General features: G+C 46.5%; 1 protein-coding gene across 2 annotated transcripts in view; it reads left to right on the top strand.

The window, feature by feature from the left end:
* The window catches only part of TMEM241 (transmembrane protein 241), a 117,253-nt gene that overhangs the window by 58,323 nt on the left and 35,366 nt on the right, over window positions 1-23,564 (top strand). For both annotated transcript variants that reach the window (XM_055129339.1, XM_055129337.1), the window contains 3 exons: window positions 317-351; window positions 9,088-9,157; window positions 10,614-10,707. In XM_055129339.1, coding sequence (XP_054985314.1) covers window positions 317-351; window positions 9,088-9,157; window positions 10,614-10,707 — 199 coding nt within the window. The remainder of the gene's footprint in view (window positions 1-316; window positions 352-9,087; window positions 9,158-10,613; window positions 10,708-23,564) is intronic.

Here is a 23,564-nt window from a genome sequence, read left to right as displayed (position 1 = left end):
CACGCAAGGCAGGTGCCCGTCCCTCTGTACCATCTCCTTGGCCCCAACTAGAATCTGCTTTGCTTTGCTTTGCTTTGCTTTGCTTAGCTACCAAGAACCAAGATGAGGTAACTTTGATCATTCAGTGGGGCTTGGATGCTCATTTTTGTGGGGTCGGTTTCACCCTTCTGCCCAAACCCGGGGAGGGTGCCAACATATTCTCACTCTTCCCAGAAGAGCTCACCTGGGCCCACCATGCAGAACTGGTGGGTGCACCTACTTGCTCTCAGGCCTGGCATGGGGAAACTTTCTGATGACTCTCTGATTCCCTTTGCAGTGCTGGGGTCCTGGCATTTGCAGCTCATCCTACAGGTAAGTGTAGAGTGTTCGGGGTCAGTGGTTTGAATGTGCTGTGTGGCTCCTTCAAGCCTTGCTGTGACCTGGTTCTTATCTCTGAGGGACATTTGTTAGACAGGATGTTATCCGGTAGCCAGGCTGAGCTCGGAGTTGAAACTGTCGATGCTAACCAGTGACTCAGTGGCAGAACACTTGCTTGGCTTAAGAGAAGCCTTGGGTGCCATCCCAAGCAACCTGGGGTAAAAAAAAAAAAAGGGGGAAGATGGCTCAAAGAACTGGAGCATGTGTTATGTGGGACCCCTAGGCTCAATCCCAGGCACTGAATGGTCCCCCAGGCACCACCAGGAGCCACCCCCAAGCGCTGAGCCAGGAGTAGTCCCTGGACACTGCCATGTATGGCCCCTAAGTAATACAAAACAAAAAATAATAACAATTAATAATCATTGTTTTGGGGCTGGAGCAATAGCACCTCGGGTAGGGCGTTTGTTTGCCTTGCACGCGGCTGACCTGGGTTCGATTCCCAGCATCCCATATAGTCCCCTGAGCAGCGCCAGGGGTAATTCCTGAGTACAGAGCCAGGAGTAACCCCTGTGCATTGCCGGGTGTGACCTAAAAGCAAAAAAAAAAATTATTGTTTTTTGTTTGTTTTGTGTTTGCTCTTTGGGCCGAAGCTGGCAGTGCTCAGGGCTAACTCCTGCTTTGCACTCAGGGCTCACTCCTGATAGGATCGGGGGACCATTTGGGTGCCAGAGAAAGAACCCAGGTTTGCTGTGTGCTGCAAGGCAAGCCCTACCTGCTGTGCCACCTCTCCAGCCCACGTTGATGGTTTTTCAGCCCATAGATTTTTGCCTTATCCCTTCTTACATTTTGTTGCCCACCTTTTCATCTGCCATGTGCTTATGTTGCCCTCTTCTAAAGTCCTCTAAGTACTTAGAATTGTTCTGCAATTCTCATGCTAGATATTTGGTGAAAAATTCAAATTTGCCCTATATCATGCCAACATCTTACATTAAGTGTTTTATCATGTTAGGATATAATTTTCATAATTCCAGGCTCAATGAAATTCTGAAATTCCAGGTTCAGTAAAAGATCTTGCTGCCTCCACTACCCTCTGGATACTTTGCAGACTCACAACACTTTACCTTAGTGATTTTTTATTCTGAATTTGATACCAAAAAATGAAACAGTAATATCTGACTAAAAAGACCGGTTTTATTGGTCAAGCTCCTCAAATTAGTATTTATTGACCAGATTGCTATATACACGAAGTTAACCAACCTCTTGGGAATCTCTGTGCCTCTATTTTCTCTAAAATGTGAAAGGTGGGTTTGATCATTGCTCCAGCCCTTTCTAGTTCTCATACTTTGTTTAAAACAATAGTGCTGGGGAGATGGCTGACACAAAGGGATGTTGCATATTCTTTGCCTGTTGGAGCCCCAGTTTGATCCCCAGTAATGCATGGCAGAGAGGTGCCCCCCGTCCCCATGCAGGAGTTGACCCGAACCCCAAGCACCAGCTGTGGCCCAAAAGAAAAAACAAAGACAACATAAAACAAAGAAACCAAATAGTGACCAGCTTCTGCTGGTGCTTTTAGCTGCTTCACACCGTTTGAGCTAATAACCGCAGGGACTGGTGATGCTCTGCCTCTGGTCTTATTTCTGATTACATATGCTCATAAGACAGTCTGAATGACTTCCTGCCAGTGCCTTATTCTTGTCCACACAGACGCACGCCCGTTTTTTCTGCCCACTCCTGCAGCCTGGTACTATCTCATAACTATGCAGCAAATATCCTCACCACTACCAGGTATCAGGGTCCTACTCTCAGATACTAAATTATAGAAAACCTCGGTGTCTCCTTTAATTCATGCCTTTGGGGCTGGAGAGATAGTACAGGGCATAAGGCCCTTGTCTTACACACGGTCAATGTGGTTTAACCCCAAGCACCCGATATGGTCCCCTGGGGACCACTCGTGACACAGAGCCAGGAACTATTAAACTGTGAACCCTGAATTACTAAAGCTTCTGTGGCCCTGCCATCCCAGCCCCTTCACACACCAAATTGCAATTGTTGTCTTTCCCGGCATAGCCAGGAGGTTGCCAGCCAACAGAATATTTTGAACCTAAGTGCCCTCCCTGACCACACACACACACACACACACACACACACACACACAGACACACACACACACAGACACACACACACACACACAGCTTTGAAATGCCTTTGTCCAAGGCCTTTGGAAAGTCACACTCCGTAGTTCTCTTTGACTCATATATTCCTCTACTCCCTAAGTGGATTTGGATGAATAATATCACCAAAATTAATCCCTCTGGGGACTGGGGAGCTGGCTGGAGGGCTGGAGGGCTTGCCCACCTGCTCAGGGCCCTGAGTTCTGTCCCTGGCTCTGAAGCACCTGTGTCCCAAACACCCCTGGTAATTGCCCCTGTCCCCCGCCAAAAAAAAAAAAAAATTATGGTCACTTTACCTGTTTTGTGCTTGATCAGTTGTTACACTCTGATATTGATGAGAGGAGGAGGGAATCCTCGTGAGAATCTAAGGTACAACCCATTCTACTCACGAGGAAGCGGCTGGAAGTGCAAGGAGTTGGGAGCCGCTGAGGGGACTGGGAGGAAGTCCTCCAGGGAGCTTCCTGGCCTTCTCTTTTCTTTGTTTTGTTTTCCTTAAATTTTATTAAAAGAGCCATGATTTACAACTTTTACAAAGTTACTGAGAGTTGAGTATTAGGTAGGCAATCATTCAACACTGATAAAAAAATAAATAAACAAATAGGGCTGCATAAAGTTAAAGAACTTCTGCATGGCAAATGAAACACAGGCTAAAACTAAAAGACAGTTAGCTAACTGAATGGAAACAAATATTTGCATTCAATACATCAGGTAAAGGTTTGATGTCAAGGATATATAAAGTATTCACAAAGATTATCAACAACAACAACAACAAAATTCAGAAGCTCTATCAACAAATGGGGCGAGGAAATGAATGGACACTTTCTCAGAGGAAGACAGGCAGATGGCCAGTAGGCACAGGGGAAAATGCTCAGCATCAGAGAAATGCAACTCAAGAGGACAATGAGATGCGTCTCACACAGTGAGACTGCACGTGTCAGAAGTAGTAGGAACAGTGTGTGTCGGCTTTATCTTTTCTGCCTTTTTTTGTAATAGGGCCCAGGCCCAGTGATGCTGTGGGACAATATGGCTACAGCTAGTAGTTCTTGGAGACCAGACAGCCCCAAGGATTGAACTCAGGGGCCTCGTGCATGCCAGGCATGTGCTCTACCTCTTGAGATACCTTCCTGGCCCTCTAGGATTTTTTTTTCCCTCAGTGCTCTTATAAGTTTTTTATAAAGTCTTCGGAGTAAGCAAATACTTTGATGTTTTACATTTCTTTCTGGAGCTTTCCTTGGTCAGATGTTTTTGTCCATCTGTTTCTGAGGACAGTAATTGCTGGTTTATGCAATTTGACAAATATCACCACATATCCAGCTTTCCCTTCCTATACACAAGGCCATTCCTGCCATGTGAATTCTAAAAGAAATCTCCCATGTGAAATGACCTCCCAAATCATACCAAATAGGAACATTCAACTTTTTTTTAATTAAAGAACTATGGTTTACAAAATTATTGATAGTTGAGTTTCAGGCATATAATATTGCTTCTTTTTTTTTTTTTTAAGTAAGTAGATTTTATTTAGAGGTTTCTGAGGGAAGGAGGAAGAGATAAGTGGGAGAGAGAATAGTGAAAATAACATGCTCAAGAGAGAACTCGGGCTTCTCCAAGAGTGGAGGAAGCTCTGCACACATCCTAGCACTCGACACGAAAGCATGGAAGTACACATCTCAAGGGGGGAGATGTGGGCGACACATGTGCTTGGGCACCACTTGTGCTCGGCCACGTGGGCACAAGCAGCACATGGGCTCAGGCAGGATATGCGCCTCAGACATATAATATTTCAACACCAAACCTACTACTAGTGTCAATTTCCCTCCACCAGGGTTCATATATTCTGTCCCTATACTGACACCCACCCCATCCCCGCCCGTCAGCTTGGCAGGCATATTACAAAATTTTAGTGGGTGCAGCTTGTTTTCAATTTTTTTATTGTTGGTTTTTGGGTCACACCAGCGATGCACAGGGCTTACTCCTGGCTCATGCACTCAGGAATTTCCCCTGGTGGTGCTCAGGGGACCATATGGGATGCTGGGAATCGAACCCGGGTCGACTGCGTGCAAGGCAAATGCCTTACCTACTGTGCTATTGCTCCAGTCCCTAGGGGGTGCAGATCTCATGTGTCCAGTTTTGTTGAGTCTGTGTTTTGGATAGAGGACCATGCCCCTCACAAAGCCCTGGTGTCTCTTCACCTGTGAATTCTCATTCTCTCCCCTTACCCCATGCCCCCTTGATTTCTTTCCTTCTCTGTTCTTTTCTTTAAACACTGAGGTCAAGAGTAATCTAGGCATCCACCTTTTCTAAAATATGTTTCCTCATCCAGTATTATACCACAGGTAAGTGAGAACATCCTGTGTGTGTCTTTCTTCTCTGGCTTACTTCATTCAACATGGTGTCTTCCAGTTCCAACCAGGTCGCAGCAATTGGCATGATGTCATTGTTCCTTGCAGCTGCATAGTATTCCATTGTGTTTATATACCATATCTTCACAATCCATTCATTTGTCACTGGACACCTAGGTTGATTCCATATCTTAACTATTGAGGGCAGCAATGAATATGTCTTGGAGGGCAGATTTCTAAAAGTGGAATTGCTGGGTCATATGGAAGTTCAATTCTAAGTTTACTGAGAATTCCCCGTACTGTTTGTCATAGGGGTTGTACCAGACGACATTCCCACCAACAATGGCTAAGAGTTCCTTTTTCACAACATTGTTCCTACTTTTTATAATATGTGTCATTCTCACTAGTGTGAGATGGTATCTTACTGTTATCTTGATTTGGATTTCTCTGATGATAAGTGATGAGGAACATTTGACTTTTGGATAGTGGGGGAAACCTGTGTCGCTAACTTTTGGTCATTGCACAGAGTCTCTGGGTGCTTAATCTGGAAGCACAGCCTGGTCAGTAGCATTAGGCTGCAAATTAATCAGAGTAAAGAATAATGAAAATAGGCTATAGTCCCTTTTCGAAATGATACTGAGCATTGCCAAACGTGGCCCAAACAACAATGTGATGAAATTGGGTAGTGGTGATTGTTGCACAACCCTGAGAATATCCTAACAAACCTGAATTGTGTTTGTGTGTGTGTGTGTGTGTGAAATTAAAAGTATGTGAACTGTGTTGCAATACAAAGAAGCAGAGGGAACTTTTAAGAAAGGAATTCTCTCTTGAGAGACTGTTTGAAACCCAGTGGTGCTTGAGAAGGATATTTGCAAGGATTAGTTTTGCTTGCATTATACTTTTAGCTAAAAAGGAAGAGAGTGAGCGCCCACTCCTGACCTCCCTGCCTTGCCTTATGTGGTCCCAAGGATGGAGCCTTGGTGGTGGGCAGTGCGACCGTGGGGTCACTCAGAGGGTCTTGGCTCCTTCTCTGGAAGGCTCCAGACTGTCGGGTCTGAGGGATCTTGGAAGCACTTTAGTTCATTGGCCTTCTGCAAAGGAGTCTTCTGACCTCGTGACAAGGGCCGTGGCCTCCCTTGCCCTAGTAGCTCATGTTCCTGAGTCAAGGACTGCCCCATGTCTGCGGGCCTTGGTAGCCGTCCCGCAAGGCTCGGGCGACTGTCTTGGGGACGGTGTGGGTGGTTTGCATCCAGACTGGTGGGCTGAGAACTCAAGGACTTCTGCAAGCAAGAAGTTTCTGCTTGCCTGGGTCACATCCCAGACACCACAGACGGGGCTCCAGGGCCTCCGGGAGTGATCCCTGAGCACAGTTGGGTGTGGCCCCAAAGTGCTCCCCTGCAAAGAACAAAGCCCCCAAACCTCTGCCATAAAGTGTGCTTTCTCTTTCCATGTCTCAGGACCCCTACAGGAAAAGGGTCAGGTGGGGGTCATTATAAAATTGGCGAGTTTCCTGGGGCCATGGTGATTTTCTTTGTTTCCTTCCCTGCCTCCTCTGGGACCCCTCCCCTAGCCTGGACCACTGCAAAGGTCCTGGCATTACTCCTGGGTCTGGCTTTCCTCAGAGCAGTTTTGGGGTGGGGAGCACACCTCTTGGTGCTCGGGACCGACTCTGCTCTGCAGTCAGGGATCTTTCACTCCTGGTGAGCAGAGGGACCATGCAGAGCTGGGTCAGTGTGTGCAGAACCCATCCTGCCCGCCCCTCCCTGCCGTGTTGAGGAAATGCTGTACCGAGCAGAGCCAGCTCCTGGGGTGGTGTCGCCGCCTCTCTGACTCCCCTCATTACCACACCGAAGGCTCTTGGGCATTGGCTTGGAGGTCAGGAAAGGGCCAGGCTCCTGCAGCTGCCGAGGACAGAGCAAATCCTTTCTGGATGCCCCTCACCAGCCCAGGCAGGGCCCCTCCGTCGTCACTGCTGAGGTGAGAGACCCTCACACTCGAAGGAGCTCCCGCAGCGCTGGGGTCTGAGCCGCCTGTGCTTCTGCAGGCCTCCACCGACAGCTCAAGGCCTGGCGAGCCGAGGGCAGGAAGCTGCAGCGTCATGGCAGGAAGAATAACAGCTTTAAACTTCCTCCAGGAGACCACACACACACACACACACACACACACACACACACACACACACACACACACACACACCCCTAAACACAGAATGTTCCTGCCAATAAAGGGGCACACACACACCTAAACACAGAATGTTCCTGCCAATAAAGGGGAAGTTGGGTAATTTGAAATGGATTAGGTCAGAAGTTCCCACGGGTCACCACCATATAATACGTGACGTTGTTGTAACCTGTCAACTCCACTGCACCCGGCATGTCCTGCAGTATTACATGTGTGGGACGTGTATGGATCTAAACCTCAGAGCGACTATAGCAGGAGACCCGAACTACAACACACATTCTAAGGTGCCTGTCAGAGAGGCAGCTGGGGGTGGGAGGGATCTGGGTGGGGGGAAGTCGAAGCTGGAGATGGGATTTGTGGTGACCATTGCACTCGAGGAACTGTATTATGAACAGCTTTGGGGAGCTCAGTGCCTTAATAAAAATATAAAATGGCAGAGCCACTTGGGTAGCAAAACAGTAATGACCGTTACCTGGCCTAAGGCCTCCCTCCTTTTCAGAAACAAAATTATTCGGCGGGTCCCCTAGAAACTAACTTCTTAAAGTGAACATACAGAAAACAGCCCCCAATTGCAATCCAGGCTGTTACCGCCACCCTCAGCCCACTGTGCTCCGGTGCCCCCTGGGAGGGGGGCGTCTCCAGTTGGGCTAACGTGGTAGGGTCCCCTCAGGTTTGCTCTGCAGCATCGGTTTGCAGGTGGAGAAAATTGCACACGTGCAGCTCTGAACTGACCTCCCGGTCCACCACAGCTGAGGCGCTGACTCTGCAGGGGTCTGGAGGGCCAGGCCCCTCCACGCTCCCAGAAATTCCAGCTTTGGAAGAATTAAGCAATCTGCTGGTGAAATGCTTAATTCCCTTTCTCTGGACATTTTTGGAAGGCTTTCTGCTTTTTTTTTTTTTTTTAATCTCCTGACTTCTTGTTTGTGACCAAGTTCAAATTCCAGAGAGGGAAGCGGCCAGTATGTGTGATTATTTCCTCTTGCCCCAAGTGGAACTAAAAGAATGAACTTACTTCACTAGAAATAAATGTACCCTTTGGACCTTACATTAAAATGAGTATGTGCATTCACTCTAAACCGGTTATATAATTAAAGACAAAAAATGAAAAGAGAAAACAAAAAGATGGCAGGTTTATGCATTATCCACAACCTTTTAATAGACGCGAGGCAGAGAAGAATAGAAGAATCTCGAAAAGAATCTTTTTGTCCTCCATCTGCCTTGGGCAGGGCTGGCTGCCCAGTGAGGATGCTGAGACGAGTGCCCGGGGTCTGTTCTGGCTCCAGCGTTAGGTTGTGCAATCATGTTCTTTTCTTTTTTTTTTTTATTGACTCACTGTGAGCTAGACCCTTACAAAGCTGTTCATGATTAGGAATCAGTCATAGAGTGTTCCAACACCCATCCCTCTACCAGTGTACATTTCTCAGCACCAGTGTCCACAGGTTCCCGCCTATCACTCCACACCCCACACCCCCTGTCTGCCCCCTGTCTGCCTCTATGGCACTATGGCAGGCGTTTTTCTTCTCTCTCTCTCTCTCTCTCTCTCTCTCTCTCTCTCTCTCTCTGTCTCTCTCTCTCTCCCTCCCTCTCCCTCTCCCTCTCCTCTTTCCTGTGTTAGCCCAAGTTCTTTAGTCTCTCTGACTCTGGTTCAGGTACGATGATAAGCCAGGGATGGCTCAAAGGATAGAGCACAGGCTTTGCACGTGGGAGCCCTGGGTTTGAGTCCGTCACCACAAGCTCCTCTGAGCACTGAGCCAAGTGTGGCCCCCAAAAACAAAACAGAACTAATCAGTGGGGAGAAGGAACTTTCATAGAATGTTCTGGAGCATGAAGAGAGAGGATGTGCAGAATGGTGGGGATGCAGGGCCCTCTCAGGGCCGGCTCCCCAGGGGCCACAGAAAGCCTAGCAGAGCCAGTGGACTCAGGCTGGGAGCTTAGGACTCGCAGGACAACTGAGCTAAATACCCTTGTCTGGTGTGTTGGGTCGCTTGGGGTTGGGGATGGAGCTGGGGCCCCCTTTTCACCCTTGCTCTGCTTCTCAGGTGATCTCCCCAACGTCCTGGACTTCCCGTTCCTGAATTTCTACAGATTCCACGGCAGCTGCTGTGCCAGGTAACCTTCTCCCCATGCCCCTCTCACAAAGCTCATATCTGTCTCCGCATGGCCCATGTCTCTCCTCAGTGATGCTCAGGGCAGCTGCCCGTCGCCTGGCCGGGGTGATGTAGGGACCAGAGAGATAGTCCAGGAGCAAGGTGGTCGCCTACAGTAGCTGACCCAGGTTCAATATCCGGCACCACGTAAGGTTCCCTATGGGCAGGGATCACCCTTTAGCACAGAGCCTGGGCACCACAGGTAGGCCCACAAAAAACAAACAGAAACACTGATGTGGCTGTAAACGAACCTGTGAAATCTGATGTCCACTGTGTTTATTTAAAAGAATTGGTGGTGGTGGGTGTGGTGGTGGCGGTGGTGATGGGGTGTGTGGGGGGGCGTGGGGGGGTGTCCAGGATTGAATTTAGGGCCACATTCATGCAAAGCAAGTGCTCACTGGGCTATGTCCCAGCCCCCTTGGACTTTGAAATCTGTCCCACCTGCTTCCTAGGAAACCTGACCCACACAAGCAAGGTATTTGTTAAGCTTTGTCAGGGTTCATTCATAGTCTCGTGGGGGCTGCAGTGATAGTGGGTGTTTGGGGGTGGGGACTTGAGCCAGAAACCAGTGTTCAGGGCTTCTTCGTGACTCTGTTCAGGAATCATTCTTAGTGGTGCTCGGGGGACCATCTGGGATGCCAGGGACTGATGCATGCAAGGCAAGTGCCCTACCTACTGGACTGTCACTCTGGCCCAAACCCCTGGGGGATCCTTTTAAAAGCACAACAAGGGCTCAGGCACAGCCTCTGTGGGACCTTGTTGGAGTGTCAGCCTGCCCCTTCGTATTTTCTCCCCAACCCCTCAGGCAGGGCCCCGCCCTCTGTCCTACGGTGAGTCGAGTTGTAGAAATCTCCCACCTGTTTGCCCTACTCCAAAAAAGATTGAAATCCTACCTCAGCAAGCACCAAGCTCTGGAAGTACCATGGGAGGGAGCAGAACTATTTCCCTACACTTTTTTTTTTTAATTGAATCACTGTGAGATAGTTACAAGCTTTCATGTTTGGGTTACAACCACACAATGATCAAACACCCATCCCTCCACCAGTGCACATCCCCCCCCCCCCCCCCACCGATTCCATATGACCCTGCAACACCACTTCTGGGAATATATCCCGAGGATGCAAAAAAAAGCACAGTAGAAATGACATCTGAACCTACATGTTCATTGCAGCACTGTCCACAATACATTTTCTCTCTTTTTAATGACTTTCCCAGAGGCTTCCCCAATCAAGTGCTCTCCTCACCACTCCTGAGCACTGGGGAACTCAGTGGGCTTTAACTTTGGGGCAGATTAAACTCAGAGGTCACTCGATGAGGTCGAAACAGTGTGAGAGCAAGAAACTGGGTGCGCGGAGCGGTGAGCATGCGCGGGTGGCGGGCGGGAGGTGAGCGCGGCTGAGCGTGCTTTCTCCCTGCAGTGGCGTGCTGGGCTTCGTCCTCGTGGTCAGCACCGTGAAACTTCGAAGCCTCATGGCCCCTGCACAGTGCGCGGCCTGGATTTTCTTTTCAAAGGTAAGAGAGAGTGGGGTGCGGGTGCGAGGGGGAGAAAGGGAGAGGGGAGAGGGAGGGCGAAGGCGCGGGCGGTCAGGCGGGCGCCATCTGTCTCCAGGCCAGTTGTCCAGCAGACCGTGTGGGTGCCACTTTGAGCTTCATGAGCGAGCTCTTTTCTGGTCCCTTGAGCTGATCCGGGGCTCATCCAGGCAGTCGTTTCTGAGTCTCTCCCTGTTTTATCTGCGCATCATCCACCTTCCCCCACATATCTGCCACATCTCCTGGGCCTGTCCCTCAACTGCTGGGACCCTCACTTTTTTTCTCAGGAAATCGGTGGTTATGATACATTTTTCTGGTTTTAAGAGACTCCTGATACTTGGGGACAGTTCTAATTTTTTCTGGGGGCCGTGGGGTTTCCAGAGCTCAAAGGATTTTCCCAGTAGGTCTCAGCCTTTTCTGGGGAGGTGGAAAATAGACAAAATAGAGGAAACTAGACAAAAGGCTGGCTGGGGACTTTGACAGAGCCTTTGGCGAATGGCGCTGTTGCAGGAATGTGCCATGCCACTGGCGAATGGATAAAGCTGTGGCATATGGACTCACAACACAGTGCCATGCAGTCACAAGGAAGGCAAAACCATGCAGCTTGCTGCCACCTGGATGGAACTGGTATCATGTGGGATGAGGTCAGAGGGAGAAGAGTAGATACTGCACGATCTCACTCAGCATCTGTGGGATGCAGACAGCATACAAGGGAACGGAAGGTATAAATGTGGTGAACTCTTTGCCCTGCGTTATAGGCAAGAGAAAGCCAGGGAAGGAGAAAGGGCGCTGATTAGGGCACTGGCCAAGGGTTTGGATATTTTGTTCTTTAGGAGATGAGCTAACTGTGTACATATATGTGGCCTTGTGTGTGGCCCACCTACTTCACTCCCTAACACTGCACTGGTTCCCGGATCTCAGATGTAAGGCCTTCCTCGTTACCCGTCACCCTGATTTCCCATGGGTAATGCTGAAGACCGAGGAGGGAAACTAAGGTGCAGAAGCTCTGTGGTACACAGGTGGCCGAAGGGCTCCGGCCTGCTTCTTCCTCCTGGAGCATTGCATTTCTCTGACTCGGGCGGGGGCTGCTGTGGGTGAGAGCCGTCCCCAGATTCCTGCTGGCGAGGGTCCCTTGCAGCTGTACTCGAGGCATCAGGCTGTACAGGGCTGCTGGCTCTATGCTCCCCAGCCCTCAGGGCCATCTCCCTGGCCCCGGAGTGATATTTCTTTATTTATCTTTAAACTTACATCATCGGACCGGAGGGAAAGCTCAGACTGAGCACAGGCTTCACATGCAAGTGGCCAGGGTTCCATCTATGGCACCACGTGGTCCCCTGAGCGGTGCAGGGAGAGCCTCCGAGCACTGCCAAGTGTGGTCCGAAATAAAAACCAACTAAACCAGTCCTGTGCCTTTAGTCACTTTGATGTTTGTTGATTTTTTTTTTTAGCAAAATGAAATATTTTTCCTTTGAAAATAAGATTTCAGAGATGTTTTCAACTACATGGTAAAATACCTTTCAGTATCATTGATGGTAATATTTAAAATGTTTTGTTTGTTTGTTTTGGTTGTAAGTCACACCTAGCTGTGCTCAGGGCTTACTCCTGGCGCTGTGCTCCGGGGTCAGTCCCGGTGGGGCTCAGGGAACTATATGGGGTGCTGGGGCTCAAACCCAGGTCAGCTGTGTACAAGGCAAGTGCTCTCCCTGCTATACTGTCCCTGCAGCCATGAGAGTAATTTTAATAGCATTGATAATTTTTTAAATTTATATTTTAATTTTTTTAATTTAAGAAGAATGTAAGGAGTGACTGAGACACTAATTTCTAGCAAGACCAAATGAGCGGGTCGGAAAGCTGGAAAAAGACCATCAGAAATATTTGGTTTTGGGCTGGAGCTCATGGTGTGCGCGCAGGAGCCCAGAGTTGATCCCTGGCACTGTGGTCCCCCACCCAGCAAGAGTGACTCCCTGACCACCAAGAGTGACTCCAGCATTGCCTTGTGTGAGGGTCCCAACTCCCCCCAAAAAATTGATTTTGTTTTTTAAATATCGACAATAAACACAGAGCCAATGGAGAATCACATGCTTATGAAAGCAGCAACACTTTAGATAAGCACAGCATGAGTTGGTGGCCTTCTTGCCACAATCGTATTGCTCCCACTCTCTCCTCTCTAGCTCCGTCCTTGTGATGTTTCAGGCAGAGCAGTTTGAAAGCCCCTTCCTGCTGCTTCCAGAAAGGTCTCTCTCACCTTAGGTGTCGTTCTTAGTGCGGCTGTCTCCATGATAAATGCACAGGAATTACCAGAGCCGCCGCCAGCCTGGGTTTGTAGTCTGCTTCGGAGCAAGCTATGGACCAGGGGCTGGGAGGTGACATGGCCACTAGGAGCTTGCTGGCTCTTCGTGTACCCCAAATGTGCCCAGGAGACCCACAGGGACTACAGGAGCCTGAGTGTGCAGCCAGAGGTGAGCAAGCCAGCAGGAAGGAAAAGATGCTTCCCAGGCCACACAAACAGGGCCAGACACAGAGAGAAGCAGCCTCTCTGGCTTAGAGGGGTTAGCAGAATCTCTCGCTGGTCTTTGCCAAAACACTAAGCTGTGCAGACGTCAGGCTAACCCCCTAGAAAGCCAACCTTAAAAATAAAAATTATGTGAAGACTGGCAACTATATATGGGTGACAAGTTTTCTAGTCTTGGACCAGGCAAACAGTCTCTGGGTATGGCCCAAGGTTGTTTTTTTCTTTTGTGTGTATTAAATATTTCTTTTTTTTCCCTCATTTTTTTATTTTTTTTTATTTTATTCTTTTATTGAATCACCATGTGGAAAGTTACAAAGCTTTCAGGTTTAAGTCCCAGTTACCAAATGCTTTCTTTTCAGCAGGTCGACTTTAGGGGGGAGAAACTCCAAATCAATAATAGTGAATTTTTTGTTGAAATAATGAATGTAATCAAAGTAAAGTGAAAGTAAATTTACCAGTTACACATGCGGAGTGGGGGGCTGGGGAGGTCGGGGGAAGGGGGGAGGTATACTGTGATTCTTGGTGGTGGAATATGTGCACTGGTGAAGGGATGGGTGTTTGAGCATTGTATAACTGAGACTTAAACCAAGGTTTTTGAAATATTTAAACTTCTTGGTTTGGGGACCACGCCCTGCGGTGCTGAGGGCTACTCCCAGATATGGTTAGGGAACTAGGTGGTGCCGAAGATTGAACCCAGGGGATCAGTGTACAAAGCATGCATGCAGTGCAACCCTTTGAACGATTTCTCAAGCCTCACACAAAGAGATTTTTATCTCAGTACAGTCTAATTAGACTGTTGAAAGACAAAGAAAATCTTGAAAGCAGCAAAAGAAAAGTGGTTCAACATGTCTAGGACAAAGATATAATCAGTGGATGACTTCTCATTAAAAATAACGGAAGCCAGAGGGCAGAGGGATAATTCATTCTACACGCTGAAAGAAAAATCTGTCAACCCATTGTTCAGTGTATGGCAAAAGTACTCTTCAAATATGAAGGGGAAATAAAGACATTTCCAGGTATATAGAGTTACTCCCAGCAGCCATATCAATAGTTAGATTAAAGGTCCATCGACCAAATATCCTACTCAGACAGGTAGAAATGGTCAGAATGATCACACAATGTGTGTGACTCTTGGCAGCACAAGGGTGACCCTTGATGCAGCTGTGGCAGCAGCAGCAAAACAAGACTTAACAAAAGCATTCTTTCCACTGAGACACAAAATAAGCTGAGTGAGAGGATGGGAAATTCAACTATGCAAATAGCTGCCGTCAGAGAGCTAAACTGGATCCACCATATTAAAATCAGCTGAATAGACATTAGAAGGAAGTGTTAAGAGAGAAAAGTAACTACGGATTTAAAAAGAAATGTAAGAGGGGGCTGGAGCAATAGCACAGTGGGTAGGGTGTTTGCCTTGCACACGGCCAACCCGGGTTCGATTCCCAGCATCCCATATGGTCCCCTGAGCGCTGCCAGGGGTGATTCCTGAGTGCATGAGCCAGGAGTAACCCCTGTGCATTGCCGGGTGAGACCCAAAAGGCAAAAAAAAAAAAAAAAAAAAAATGTAAGATTGTTATGCTGAAAACAACAGAACCTTCTTGAGAGAAAGTAAAGATCTCAATGAGCAGAGAGACTTTGCTTGCTAAAGATGGACGTTTCTTCTAGAAGTACTCAGAGGACCAGGGAGAGAGCTCTATGGATGGGAGTGCAGCTTTTTAGGCATGAGTTTTGATTTGACACTCAGGATTGCGTGTACCCTTGAGTACCACCAGGAGCCATCCCACAAGCCAGCATAGCCCCAAGCAGCACCAGGTGTTGTAAATTAATCATAGTCATAATTGCAAAATTGTTAATAGTAGCTGGAGACATGACTCAGTGGTAAAGTAAATGCTTTGTCTGTATAGAAACCTAGGTTTGAGTTCTGACACCATAAGTGTAGGATTACATAGCCTCAGGTAGTTTAGGTCTATTTGGGTTACTCCCATCACAGTGCTTCCTTTCTTCTGTGTTTATTTGTAACTTCTCTCTTTGTGCTCTGTTGACTTGTAAATATTGTTTTTCTCTTCTCCTTGAGTCCTTTGCATAATTTATTCAGAGCCATGTCCTTTTGTATGGGCACAGGAAGACAGTAGCAAATGCTATGCTTTTGTAACCTGGGAGTCATTTGACTCTACATGATATTTTCCTACTGGGCATCTGTTCTCTCTACCTAAGCCTCAGCTGCCCTTACTTCCTAGCACCCCCAAAGGCAGGGTCCCAATGAGGGACGGTATGGACCAGGGCAAGCGGTGAATTATGTGCTACCCTGGCATCGAGATTTTACCAAAATCCCAATGTGTGTGTGTGTGTGTGTGTGTGTGTGTGTGTGTGTGTGTGTGTGTGTGTGATCATGAACCGGTATAAACATTTATTTGGAAATAAAATAGCCAAAATGGTTTTGAAAAATAAATAAAAACAGTATCAGGAGACTTTAACTATACAGTTTGAAAACTCATTATGAAGCCAAACATTTGCGTGTTAGTGGCAGGATAGGCATTTGTGGTCTACTGACTTTCCTCAAAGACAGCAAGGCAGTTTGGTAAGAAAGGGATTTTTTTCTTCAGCAAAGAGTACTCTGGAGAGGGTGCTGCAAGTCTGGCACTTGCCTGGCATGCTGCTGATCCTGGTCTGATCCCTGATGCTGCAGATGGTCCCCTGAGCACTGTCTCAGATCACTCCTGAGCTCAGAGTCAGAAATAGTCCCTGAGCACCGCCAAGGGGCAGGAAATGGCTCGGAGGACGGAGCTCATGCTTTCCATGCAGGGGCCCTGGTTTTGAACCCTAGCACTGGATTGTCCTTGTCCCCTAAGCATTGAACTGGGAGTAGCTCCCAGCTTTGTTGGTTGTAGCTACCCCCCTCTACCGCAAAAAAAAAAAAAAAAATGCAAAAAACAGAAGTTTTTTTTAGTATCCCGCCCGAACAGCAGAGCCTCGAAAACTACCTGTGGTGTCTTCAATATGCCAAAAATACTAACAATAAGTCTCACAATGGAGGTGTTACTGGTGCCCGCTCGAGCAAATAGATGAACAACAGGACCACAGTGCTATAGTGCAGTGCTATAGATAAAAACAAAATAAAACAAAAATCCAGAAAGAGGGTGGAACAATAGTATAGCCTGTAGGGTGCTTGCCTTGCACCCTGGTTCAATCCCCAGCACCCCGTAAGGTCCCCCTACCCCACCAGGAGTGACCCCTGAGTGTCAAGGCAGGAGTAAGCCCTGAGCACAGTTAGGTATGCCCCACTCCTAAAAAAAACCCAAGATGTACTTAGACTTGTGCTTCACATTATTTCAAAAATAGATCATAAGGGGCTGGAGCAATAGCACAGTGGGTAGGGCATTTGCTTTGCACGCAGCCAACCCGGGTTCAATTCCCAGCATCCCATATGGTCCCCTGACCACTGCCAGGAGTAATTCCTGAGTGCACGAGCCAGGAGTAACCCCTGTGCATCGCTGGGTGTGACCCAAAAAAAAGCAAAAAAAAAAAAATCATAAACCTTAATGTAGAACTAAAATTAGGAAATTCTTTTAAAAAAAATTCAGGAGTCTTGACCTTGTGTGGGGCAGAAGTTAAATATACTGCTAAAAACCATGAACTGCAAAAAATAGATCATAAACCTTAATGTAGAACTAAAATTAGAAAATTCTTTTTTAAAAATCCAGGAAAGAGTCTTGACCTTGTGTGGGACAGAAGTTAAATATACTGCCAGAAAGCATGAACTGCAAAAATAATTGGTAAATTGGGCTTCGTTCCATTAAAATCTTTTGCAGTTCATAGGCAATTTTTCATTTTTTCCCCTTCTGTGTCCCCCTTCGCCCCGTTTCTCTCAATTGTGATGTGAGTACAGTGACAGGTGTACACAGGCCTAGCTTAGTAAAGACAATTCTTAAGAAATAGAGTAATTTTTAAAATGTAGACACCGTGATTTGTACAGTTCTTTCAGGAGGCTTTTGGCCTAAATATTCTCAGCTCCACTCCCACCACTGTGCGTCCTCATCCCTCCAACACTCACCCAGATTCCCTCCTACCCCTAACCTGATTCCTTGGAAGTTGCATGGCTAGTTGAACTGCTGTAGTTGGGTCCCCGTGCGTATGGCACATCCAGTGGTTTAGAGCTATACAGAGGCTTTGCCGCTCCGGCACAGCAGGGCCCCAGGCCCCTGCTCCCTGCCCCTGTGTCTTCTCCCCCTCCGTCTCTCTTTCCTGGGGATTTCTGTTTCTGTAGTCTAGAGCCGGTATTTTGCCCTCCTTTGCTACCTACCGTTCCCTAGACATGTAATTCTTTATACCACAGGTTGGTGAGAACATCTGGCTTTTGTCCTTGGCCTTCTTACTTTTCTTAACTTAAAATCTTTCAGTTCCATCCGTATTGCAGCAAATTGCACAGTGTCGTCATTCCTTGTGGCCGAGTAGTATTCTACTGTGCACATATCCCACAACTTCTGAACGTAGGTGTGCATCTGTCTTTTTGAATGCATGTTTTTGCATCTTGTGGGTAATTACCAAGCAGTGGGATCACTGTGTTGTATGGTCGGAAGCTCCTCTCAGCTTTTTCAGGGATCTCTGTAATGTTTTCCATGGGGTGAACCAGACAACATTCCCATTGGTGGTGCTTAAGAGTTTTTCACCAGATCCTGCCAGCACAGGTTGTTCCTTTCCTGTCCCATATATGCCATTCTCACTGGCGTGAAGTGCTATCTCATTGTTCCTTAGTTTAGATTTCCCTGGTATTCAGTGACAATGAACATTTTTTTCACATGCTGACTGGCCATCTGTTTTCTTCTAAGACTGTTCATTTTCCTCTCCCCATTTTTAAAATAAAACAAATGGGACTACATCAAATAAGAGGTTTCTGCAGAGCCTGAGAGATAGTACAGGGGTTGGGCATTCACCTTGAACATGGCCAACCTGGGTTTGATCCCTAGTATCCTATATGATTCCCGGAGCCCCTGAGCTGGGAATGATTCCTGAGTGCAGAGCCAGGAGTAACCCCCAAGCAGCACCAGGTGTGCCCGTAAGACAAAAACACATGAACAAAGAGAAAAAACTTCTGTATGGCAAAAGAAACAGGCTAAATTTAAAAAACACCTTGCTGATTAGGAGAGAGTGTTTCTGCACAATATGATAGAGTAAGGATTGATATCTAAGATATACAAAACAGTCACAAATGTTTTATTAGTGAATCACCCTGAGGTACAGTTACAGACTTACACACTTCCGTACTTGTGTTTCAGTCATACAATGCTCGAGTACCCATCCCTCCACCAGTGCCCATTCTCCTCCCCCGATGATCCCAGTATCCCTCCTACCCCCTCAGTCCCCCAACCCCACTCCACCTCTGTGGCAGAGCATTCCCTTTTGTTCTCTCTCTCTCCTTTTGGGTGTTGTGGTTTGCAATAGAAACATTGAGTGGCCATCATGTTTGATTTATAGTCTACTTTCAGCGTGCATCTCCCATCCCAAGCTGGTCCTCCAATCACATTTTACTTGGTGTTCCCTTCTCTATCTGAGCTGCCTTTTCCTCCAGCATGTGAGGCCAGCTTCCAAGCTGTGGAGCAAACCTCCTGGTACTTATCTCTACTATTCTTGGGTGCTAGTCTCCCATTCTGTTAATCCCACAGATGAGTGCAATCTTTCCTATGTCTGTCTCTTTCTTTTTGACTCATTTCACTTAGCATGACACTTTCCATGTTGATCCACTTATATGCAAAGGTCATGGCTTCATTTTTTCTAACAGCTGCATAGTATTCCATTGTGTAGATGTACCAAAGTTTCTTTAACCAGTCATCTGTTCTTGGGCACTTGCGTTTTTTCCAGATTCTGGCTATTGTAAACTGGGTTGCCATGAACATACGAGTGCAGATGTCATTTTGACTATACTTTTTTCCCTCTCCAAGATATATCCCCAAGAGTGGTGTTGCTGGGTCAAATGGGAGCTCAATTTTTAATTTTTGAGAAGCATCCATACTGTTTTCCAAAAGGGTTAAACCAGTTGGCATTCTCACCAGCAGTGGAGGAGGGTCCCTTTTTCCCCACATCCATGCCAACAGCCAACAGCGATTGTTTTTGTTCTTTTGGATGTGTGCCAGTCTCTGTGGTGTGAAGTGGTATCTCATAGTTGTTTTGATCTGCATCTCCCTGATGGTTAGAACAGTCACAAAAATTACCAATAAATTCAATAACCACTTTAGGAAGACTTTTTTTTTAATGAAAAGACACGGAATCGCTTGGAAGAAAAATCACATATCTAATAACATATTTGCAAATCACATATCTGGTAAGTGACTTCTATTTTGAACACATGAAGAATTCTTAAAGAAGATGACATACAGCCCAATTAAACAACTGCCAGTGGATGAGGCCCTGAGTTTGATCCCTAGCACCACAAAAATAAGTAAATAATATTTTTGATAATTAAAATTTTTAAAAATACTATTTTTGAATGATAAAACACTCAAATAGCCATTTCTTTTTGGGTTGTGATGGGTTATTTGGGCCACCCCACCAGGGCTCAGGTCTCTGGAGTCAGGTCTCTGTGCTCAGGGGTCACTTCAGCAGTGCTCAGGGGACCACATGTGTGCTGGGAATTGAACCTCAGTCATATGCATGCAAGCTAAGCTCCTTAGCCCCTGTACTATCTCTCTGAACCCACATGAATACAACATGTTGCTAAAAAAAAGAAAATGACTGGCACACATAAATTCACAAACCTTAAGGAAATTAAATTAAAATGGTGATGAAATACTTATATATACTTAGCAGGATGACTGTAATAAAAATTATAAACAGAATCAAGTACTAGTGAGGCGGTGGAGAAGCAGAAACACTTACAAATTACTGGTAGGAATGTAAAATGGCATAGCCACTTTCAAAAACTGTCTAGTAGTTTCTCAAGAGATTAAGCATGAATTGATTATACAATCCAGCACTTCTATTCCAAGAGTCTGTGCAAGAGAAATGAAAACACATGTCCACACACACACACACACACACACACACACACACACACACACACACACACAGGGATGAATGCTCAGTGAGACACTGTTCATAATAGCCCCAAGCTGGAAACCATGGAAATGTCCATCAGTGTGGAAGGATAAACAAGATACAGTGTATACGTGGCATGGAACACTGCGGCAGTAAAAAGGAAGGGACTGTTAATACAGTGCCACCGTATTGCTGATCTTAAAAACACTGCCCTGGCCTGGGGAAGAGCTCAGTGGCTTGCAGCATCTGACTTGAAAGTCTGAAGCCATGGGCTTGGTCTCTGGGACCGCCGCCTCCACTGAGCATGTCCCGGATGCCAGCCCCTCAGCCAGGAAGTGCACCCCCTGTGAGGGCCACAGCCAGCACACGCATAAGGCACCAAGATTAGCTAGAGTGAGACATGGAACAAGCACCGCCATCACATGTGTGTGTGGTGGGGGATGGGGCGCGGGGGAGTGGGGGGGAGAGGGTGCACAGAGAGAGAGAGAGAGAGAGAGAGAGAGAGAGAGAGAGAGAGAGAGAGAGAGAACAAAGCTGTTCATGATTGGGTTTCAGTCATACAGTATTCCAACACCCATCCTTCCCCCAGTGTACATTTCCCATAACCGGTGTCTCCAGGTTGCCTCCCATCACCACCAATCCCAGGCACTTAGGCGCTTCTCTTCTCTCTCTCTCTCTCTCTCTCTCTCTCTCTCTCTCTCTCTCTCTCTCTCTCTCTCTCTCTCTCTCTCTCTCTCTCCTCTCTCCTTCTCTCATATGTCCTCTCTCCTTTTCTCTCCCTAAACTGCTTCCCCATTCCTGTTTCAAATACTCTTCTGAGTAGTGAGACAGTTCCCTGGGGGTGGGGTGGGCGCTAGTCCATCACAATGTTCTGACATTTGAAGTGCAGCATGATGGTTTTCAGTGACTGTCTCCTGAGCTTATTGTGACTCTCCTGGGTTTCACCATAGTCGGAAAGTGACTCTGAAGGACATCCCCTTGGCCCCAGAGAAGAATTTGAATTCTGTAAAAATACACAGGAAGAGATCATTTAGGAGACCAAAGGTGCCTTCTTCTTTGTTTCCCCAAACCCTCCTTTCTTTGCCATTTTCATGGAAGTTGTGACATCAGCTTTACTTTCCATCGCTCCAGAGGCATCTCGGCACCACCTCTTTTCTTGAATCTTCTTTGGAGTTGAGATTCAGCTGCATGGAAATAAAGTACCCTCTCACTCATTTTGGATTGTTTTCACTAATATCATCGGTTTTCTCTCTGGGAATTTGAGAAGCCTTGTAAGAAGCCAAAAATAACAGTAGCTTATTATTATTATTCCTTCTTTCATTTTTATCAGTTTAGGCACATGACATGTAATTGCATCTTCACAAAAAAATTTACCTCTAGGGAGTGTGGGGAAAGGAAGATCCCCTCCCACTTGTTATGGAAAATACCAATGTAGGGAAAGAGGAAATTGTGAAATGTGTAGCCGAATAAATGAAGTGTGGTATGACATTTTTTTCTTCCGCTGGATTCTATCCATATATGTATGCTTTCATGTGAGTATTCTTCCTGGACTGAGTATGCCTTGTCTCATTCTGTTAGTGTCAGAGTGCCCAGCGCTCTCAGCATCTATCAGGCCAGAGTGAGTTTATGTTAAGAATGAACCAGAACACAAGGGGCATCCCCAGACAGCAGCGCCAGCCCTCTTAGGGTCCTGGGGATTAGGTGTTGACTCACATTTCAAGACCATCTCTGGAGGAATGCTTTCTCTCTATATGCTTTTGGGAGGCCTGCAATGTTTGAGCTTCAGGTAGTGGTAAATCAAAAACCACATCAATGTTTCAAACAACTTTATGTGATAATAGTACCTTAAATTGTGGTTGAGCTCCAAGCATTTACTTTTTATTATTAGTGAATCACCCTGAGGTACAGTTACAGACTTACAAACTTTCTTGCTTGTTTTTTAGTCATATGCTGAAATGCTCGAGTACCCATCCCTCCACCAGTGCCCATTCTCCACCCTGATAATCCCAGTATCCCTCCCACCCTACCACCCCATCCTCTCCACCTCACCCTGCCTCTCTGGCAGGGCATTCCCTTTTGTTCTCTCTCTCCTTTGGGGTGTTGAGGTTTGCAATAAAGGTATTGAGTGGCCAGCTTGTTTGATCTATAGTCTACTTTCAGCGTGCATCTCCCATCCCAAGCAAGTCTTCCAACCACACTTTACCTGGTGTTCCATTCTCTATCTGAGCTGCCTTTTCCTCCAGCATGTGAGGCCAGTTTCCAAGCTGTGGAGCAAACCTCCTAGTACTTATCTCTACTATTCTTGGGTGCTAGTCTCCCATTCTGTTACTTTATATTCCACAGATGAGTGCAATCTTTCTATGTCTGTCTCTTTCTTATTGACTCATTTCACTTAGCATGATACTTTCCATGTGGATCCACTTATATGCAAAGGTCATGACTTCATCTTTTCTAACAGCTGCATAGTATTCCATTGTGTAGATGTACCAAAGTTTTTTTAACCAGTCATCTGTTCTTGGGCACTCGGTTTTATTTCCAGATTCTGGCTATTGTAAACAGGGCTGCCATGAATATACGAGTACGGGTATCATTTCGACTATACTTTTTTTGCCTCTCCAGGATATATTCCCAGCAGTGGTATTGCTGGGTCAAATGGGAGCTCAATTTCTAATTTTTGAGAAGCAATCATACTTTTTTCCAAAAGGGCTGAACCAGTCGGCATTCCCACCAGCAGTGTAGGAGGGTCCCTTTCTCCCCACATCCACGCCAATAGCGGTTGCTTTTGTTCTTTTGGTTGTATGCCAGTCTCTGTGGTGTGAGGTGGTATCTCATAGTTGTTTTGATCTGCATCTTTCTGATGATTAGTGTAGAAGAGCATTTTTTTCATGTGCATTTTTGCCATTCATATGTCTTTCTTGGGAAAGTTTCTTTTCTTTTCATCGCCCCATTTTTTAATGGGGTTGGATGTTTTTTTCTTGCAAATTCTAACCAGTGCCTGCCTTGTATATCCTTAATATCAACCCCTTATCTGATGGGTATTGGGTGAATATTCTTTCACATTCTGTAGCTTGTTTTTGTATTTTGGTCACTGTATCTTTTGCGATGCAGAAGCTTCTTAGTTTAATATAGTCCCATTTGTTATCTGTTTCTGCTTGGTTGGTCAGTGGCGTGTCATCTTTGAAGATACCATGAAGCCTCAATATCGTGGAGGCTTTTGCTGACCTTGTCTTCAGTGTACCTTATGGATTCTGGTCTGATGTTGAGGTCTTTAATCCATTTTGATCTGACTTTTGTACATGAT

This window comes from Sorex araneus, chromosome 2 (genome assembly GCF_027595985.1).
Source record: "Sorex araneus isolate mSorAra2 chromosome 2, mSorAra2.pri, whole genome shotgun sequence".
Lineage (NCBI taxonomy): Eukaryota > Metazoa > Chordata > Mammalia > Eulipotyphla > Soricidae > Sorex > Sorex araneus.
Note: the sequence above shows the minus strand (reverse complement) of the source record. Positions and strands in the feature narration are given on the sequence as shown.